A 6924-nucleotide genomic window follows, 5' to 3' on the forward strand; every position below is an offset into this window, starting at 1 on the left:
TAATTAAATGCATAGGTCAACCGGCTTGAGGAAATTAGATGAAAGCAGTGCTTTAAGTGTAAGCCAATCCACTGTTACTGTCCTTAAGCTAGTGTGCTAACATTAGACCAACTGATATGTATAAGTCAGGGATATGCACAAACCGACACACCTACACCTTTTCCTCTGGACAAAAATTGCCCTGTGCCCTGCTTATCATCAGGTGATACTGTTACATTTTAATAATGATCTGTAATCTGAAAACACTGCACAGTCACTACTGGAAATGATGTAGGTCTGCAAATCACAGACATTTACTGTAATATTAAGAACAATTTTACTTTTAAGACCTTCAAGTAAACAAATCAGACCCATATTTACTGATGTATTGAAGTATAAAACTGATTAAATACACATGAACATGGACACACACACACTTTATACTACTAAATTGGTCAAAACATCAAAGAGTCTCCTGTTTAGATACTTTCCTGCAGCAAACAAATCTATGAATAGGCTGTGGTAAATGTGTTTTTATGATTATGAATCCTAATTGGATCAGAAATCCGGCATAATTACCTGTTTTGACAGTAACGGATTAAAAACGTTTTGATTTGCCCATTATGAAAACATAATAATAAAAAAACCTTCAATCCCTTTTCTGTTTTTTCTTTATATGTTGATTAATTATTACGGCAACATTTTCTATAATTTATCACCATGCTTTGTTATTGCTCGTCTCCGACCATGATTGAGTGTCAGGAGGAGCTTATTGCCTGAACTGGCAAAGTTAACAAAGCACATCTTTATGTTTTCCTATTAATATTTGTCAATTGGATAACAAGATGGGCTGTTACCAGCTTCAAGTACACACACATTCACCTATAACTAAGACTGCCATGGTTTTGTTTCCAATCAGCCTAACAGAGCATTCAAGTTGACTTGCAGTTACCAGCCATGTAGACAAAAAGTCTGTAGGTACTTAATAGTTATAATATATCAGCCTAGTTTTTAGCATTTGAGGTTCATCAACAAAATGAAGCCTTTCTCAATGTGAGCACTTCATCCCTGTTTTATCTACTTTACACTGGCTGCCTGTTTCTTTTAGAATAACTGCTACAGTTTTACTGTTAGTGTTTTAATTCTTTCAAAATCAGAAGTTTACGTTCCTAAGTATTTAGTTGCATTGCCTGTGTGGGGGAAATGTCTGTAGACTTGTGCAGCTCCACAATTCTCTTCTTGATATCTTGTCTGATCTCTTTTGACATTCACATTATGTCTAAGAAGAAAGCAGCGTGTTGCAGGTGTGGCCCTAAAAATACATCCACAGGTATGCCCCCAATGTGTCAGGTAACTAAATGATAAAGCATGCATGCAGAACGGAATGTAAATGGAATAATACACAGCAAACAAAACATCGCAGCTTTTGAAGCACAACTTTATCTTGAACAGTCACAGACAGATATATAGGGAAATACCATCATTGAATAATATCAACATACACAATCAATAGTTTTTAAAATGATCACTGTATACATTTTAATTTAACATGCATTTCTGCGAGCTCCTTTTATATCTAGCAAGTCACTCTCCATTTTTTTTTTCTTTTTCTTTTTTTTTTGGCATTGCAGCATGGCTTACATATACAGTAAATGATTGAAACACCTCAATAAAAAACAATTCGCTATTATCTCAAATGTTTAGAGAGTATACAGCATGAAAATATGACATTCTGATATTAGATGAAGCTATTTTCACAGTGTAGAGCTCATGTCCAGATGTTCATACAGCACAGTCAATTGATAGTTTTGTTGAATTTTGGGAATTACAAAACAATGAGAACAGGCATCAGAGACATTCTTTTGCTGTTGCACAAGCCACCATAAACATTGATTATGGAGTAAAAAGAGGTTATAAAAATGAAAAATTTAAATTGTTAAGCCATAGAGAGTGTTTGTATCTTACATTCTGCTGCTTACTGTTGCCACTAAAACTCATTTTGAAGCAAGTGGCTTTATGTTTCTTCTAATGCATTCATTTAAGGTGACCTATACTAATATTTTTAAGTCGTAATACTGTTTTGTTTGTGAATAGTTACCAACCAACTTAATATTTAATACTTAATATTTGTGTTTGTCAACACAAAAATAATGTTATAATGTTATGCTGGGCTGTATTCAAACATCACTGTGTGATAACCCATATTTGCACAGTGCTTTTAGCTGTACCTGAAATACTGAAGTTTTGTACTTAATCAGACCATATGCCAATAGTAATAATGTCATAAGATCTGATTGATGTGTTTCCTTTTGCTTCTATTTCAAAATTTGCCAGATTTTAGGTTTTTTAATTCCAAAGAAAAGTCAAACTGTTGCTAAAGTGCAAAGGAGTGTCTTGGCAGGTTGATAAACTGAATCAGCTTTTAGTTTTGTACTAAATTTGTGCTGGAGCTGCACTGAAATTCAGACCGCATGTGAACATTAAATGGACATGCTTAAGCAGTCTGTGGAACTTACTTGTCTTTTTATCCTTTTTTTCAAGTGTTCAAAGTCTTTCAAAGTAAAGAGCTTTTGAAAGGTTAGTTCGTTGGTTGGAAGTAGATTGATCGTAATCCATTTTAATGTCTGACCTATAGTTACTACAAGGGTTGTAATTTGGAGTCACTATACATACATTTGTGAAAACTGTATTTTTAATATTAATGGAAATAGAATGTAAGGTCTGACCATAGCAATCTCTCCAGAAAACCACAATACAGCAGATAGTGAATTCAGAGATGGAAAACATTACATTTTATCAAATATATGACTACTAAACTTTGCAAGTGAATGACAGCAAATTGAATAAGTAAAAAAAAAAAAAAAAAAAGTCATCCTATATAAACCTACATGAGTCACCATTAACAAACTCTTTCTGACCCTCCCAGTCTAGTACTCTGTTGCACTTTCCATCTTTGGCACCTGCTTTAAATCTTTATGTCTCCCCAGCGTTTAGGCCCCACCAGCTAAAACCTGCCTACTGTCAAGCCAGTCGCAGCCTTTCTTCTCTTGAGCAGCACACCTCTCTTTCTGGCATATTTCTTGAATCATCTTGGATTTCAGGAACCTTCTATAAGAGTCTTTTTCCATCAAATTGTAGATCATCTTCTGAGCTTCATCAAAACAGGACGGGCCGCCACTCTCGATTTCCCGCCTTGTTTTTTCTCTAGTAGCTGCGTCCAAGTTTACCTTGAATAAAAAAAAAAAGAGGCAAAGTAAAAATCAGGAAACTTGGATAAAATTTTACAGGTGCAGGTGTAGGGCAAATGGAACGCCATCTTCTTAGTAAACTGCTAACCATATCCAGAAAAATCTTAAAACTGTGTTTTAAAGGGGGCAGGGGGAGGTTGCAACAGTGGCAAAAATTTCTCAAAGTTATCCGCTCTAAGTCATAAAACACTATGTTTTCGGAGAATGTAGTAAAAAATAAATAGCCAAAGAAAAATAATGAGCTCAGAAGAATTCTGGTTTCACCAAGATCGGTAACACTGTCCATTGTTGAAGTTCCTGGGGGCAATTAAAGTCCTTCTTAATGATCAGATTTTCTTGTTTTAATTAGATAGACTGAATACTAATTAACCATGTCATATATGTGCATTTCTCCTTTCATTTAGTTGCCTTTTCTCGTTCTTTATAGACTTCATTCACAAATGTGCAACAATCTTAATTTAAAACTCATTGTCTTAAATGATGTTTAAGACAGTATGTGTTGTATAATATTTGCATAACAAGCAATCTTACTGGTTTCATTCAAGTGTTTTTATCAAATGAAAAAAAAAAAATCATTACCTCATTTGGAGCATCTGCCTCAACATATTGCTGGTACATTTGCTTGGCTTTGGTTGCCATCTTGGAAGGTGGAGTCTTCTTGTAGTCCTCACAAGCAATCCAGAAGTCAACATTTTCCTGGCTGAACTCTGACTTCAAGAAGCTGGTAAAGACTGTGCGACCCACTAGGAGTAACAAAGAAAAGATACAGACTTGTTAATCCATCCATTTGGACACACACTAACATGTAAGGGAAATAATAATCAATAACTGTTATGTTTCTGGACTGCCCATATTTTTTTAACTGTAGGAGGAAGCCAGAGTACCCAGGGGATCATGCACATTTTACAAAATAAAAATGCAATTGATGACTAAAATATCATATCTGTTATAACCAAAATGACACTTTTAATAGCTTAAGATGGCAAAATGTCTGGTGCTAGTCCTTGCCCATGTTGGTTTTGTAAATGAGAACTAGTTCTTAATTGTCATAACTTGTCAAATAACGGTTAAATTAGCAGTTAGCTTGTATCTACTTTTCAGTTTATCCAAACCAACGTCATATTTAGTGTACTGCAAGCTAGAAAAGTTTACAAAGTTTTTTGAGATATCTTAAAAACTATTTTGATTACGGAAATGAAACCCCTTAAAATTGATCATATAGACCTCTTTAGAAAATCTCACACTTTACAAGGTAAGCCGTTCTTGACTTTAACTATTGCACAATGGAGACATTTGGCTATTAAGTATTGAAGACGTAATTGTTATAACTATGTGCTACAGCCTCAGTTTGAATTTTTACAGCATATCTAAGGCAAGTAAAAGCATTGCTACTGTCCAAATCTGAAAATCCAGAGGAAGCCATGTAGGATCATGCAGTACTGATCAGTTGTGTTCAAACAAAAGGAATAAAATGAAGTGTCATTTGATCATAATCAGTTAGTATTCACACAAAGACTAATACATCTGCATCAACATTTGTTTAACCTGTGTTCTAAATATCAGCTGATTGTGACTGCAGACTTAAGACTATTTAAAGACTGCAGAGCAAATAGATGTGAGCCTCTGCTGGAGACATAACACCATAAAACGTAACAGACGCAGCTGTGCTTATTCAAACTTCCACACAACTAAAATGACAGATAGTGGAAACCGTTTATGATAAACAAAGTCTTCTAAAAGAAGATCAGTTCACTAGAAGCTGACGGCTGGAGGCAGAAGGAAGACATGACAATGTTGGAGGTCAGTGGCTAAGTTCATGGGATGCATCATGTCAGAACTCAGCTGGTTCCCGCAAGGCCAATGCTCTACTGTCTATTGCATACTCTTGACGAGATTCTCAGAGTGCTGAAATGCACAAACACAAATACACACGCACACATTTGCTCACAAACACACACACGCACACACACGCACATGCACACACACACAAACTCTGCACTAGTCACAACGCCCTGAGGGGCCATCCAGTTGTGCCTCGTGACACGTAGCAAAAGCCCAGAGCCTGAGAATTAACTGGGAAGTGCCTGTACGTGTTTGTACTTAATTTGTTCCTCTAACATTGTGAAGTGTAAGTTCTATTTGATGAAAAATAGTGTTTCATTGTTCACTTTATGAATAATTATGATAATGAAACCCTAAAAACAAACTTCCGCTTTTTTTTTTTTTTTTTTTTTTTTCCGGTTAAAATCTTTAAAATGTGGAACAGAGATAACACACGCATGCTGCTCTCATCAAAAACCTTATTGACGACCGTTAATGAGTAAAGTGTTTGTCAGGCTGCGATCTGATAGTGTTCTCATGACTGAAGCACCATTGTGTCTCATGAGAAACATTACTCAACTTATATAAATGAGTTTATTATTTTACATAAACCCCAAGGACCTCCTGCTGAGAACTAATGAGTCCAGCATGACAGTGAGTAGCAATGTAATTGGGATAAAATCAGGTCCTTTCAGCTTGATTTATGTCTGTATCACTTCCTGTATGTTGCCTTGTTACATTATTTTTTTTGTTTTTATAGATGTGAAACTGTAATATTATACTCACTTTCACTGCTCATTACATGACAGAAAGACTCCTTCCATTTCTCCACCTCAGCAGCTTTAGGGACTCTGAAAGATGACAAACAGGTATTTTGTAAAGGTAGCAGAGAATATATATGTGCAAAAGAACAAATATTCAGCTAAACATGTGATTTTTATTGGTACATATTTATTCAGGTTTATCTTAAGATTCTGCTGTTTTGTATTGTTTTAGACTTGTTTTATCTCGCATACAAATTCTTCATTTTTATTACCACCAACTCAATAAATAAGGTTTAATATGATTATGATTATAATGAATAATTTATTTTCAATATTGCATAAAGGAATATGTTGTTTTTTTTGTCCCCGAGTATTTATAAATTATTGAGTGTATTATTCAGGATTCAGTGTTGACACTAGTGATAGTGACATCTGACCTTTCTATCATGGAAACTTCCACCTCCACAAAAATCTCTCTGCCTTGGCAAAACCAAAAGTCATAAGAATAATAGTAGCTATGTCCAGAGGGGGACAAAGCATGATTTGTATCCATATAAATGACTCCATGGATTAAATATTGATTATTTATCACTGTTAATGGCTTGGTTAGGTGTTACCGGAAAGTAAAGGTCAGCACCATCACCTTCTCATAAAGGACAATTACAAGCTTCCCGTGAGAATTACACCTGCGGGCAGATCAGGGTCAAAACAAGATCTGTTGTTCCGCGAGTTGTTGATGTTAAATTTAACTCTCCAGTCAAAACACCAGCAATCATAATAAAGGTATGAGTATTTTTGGTCCAAACAGCTATAAAAGACTAAGTAGACTAAATGAATGTAAAGAACCTCAGACATGTGAGCAATGATTTTCTAATTAAGTGAAATGACATTCTGGCTGAGCACGTCTTTGCAAGGTCTCTTGTAACATGAATCAGCACATCAATCAATCAATCAATTCTCTTTATCCCTTCCAAAATTACAAAATAAAAGGCATTCTCACAACCGAAAGGAATTCTCAGTTTCAATTATTTATTGAAAGAGGCAAAAAAAAATTATATATATATATATATATATATATATATATATATATATATATAAATATATATATAAAT

At 34.8% G+C, this 6924-nt stretch overlaps 1 protein-coding gene across 1 annotated transcript in view; it reads right to left on the reverse strand.

Annotated features, from left to right (window-relative positions):
• Positions 1-1398: 1398 nt before the first annotated feature.
• rgs4 (regulator of G protein signaling 4) overlaps positions 1399-6924 on the reverse strand; it is a 9661-nt gene continuing 4135 nt past the window's right edge. The window contains exons 3-5 of the mRNA XM_015048009.1: positions 5835-5899; positions 3807-3970; positions 1399-3206 (exon numbers count right to left, since the gene is read on the reverse strand). Of these exons, the coding sequence (XP_014903495.1) occupies positions 2970-3206; positions 3807-3970; positions 5835-5899 (466 nt within the window). The 3' untranslated portion in view covers positions 1399-2969. The remainder of the gene's footprint in view (positions 3207-3806; positions 3971-5834; positions 5900-6924) is intronic.

Source organism: Poecilia latipinna, unplaced genomic scaffold, assembly GCF_001443285.1.
Source record: "Poecilia latipinna isolate Pla-1442-1.1 unplaced genomic scaffold, P_latipinna-1.0 Scaffold855, whole genome shotgun sequence".
Taxonomy (NCBI): domain Eukaryota; kingdom Metazoa; phylum Chordata; class Actinopteri; order Cyprinodontiformes; family Poeciliidae; genus Poecilia; species Poecilia latipinna.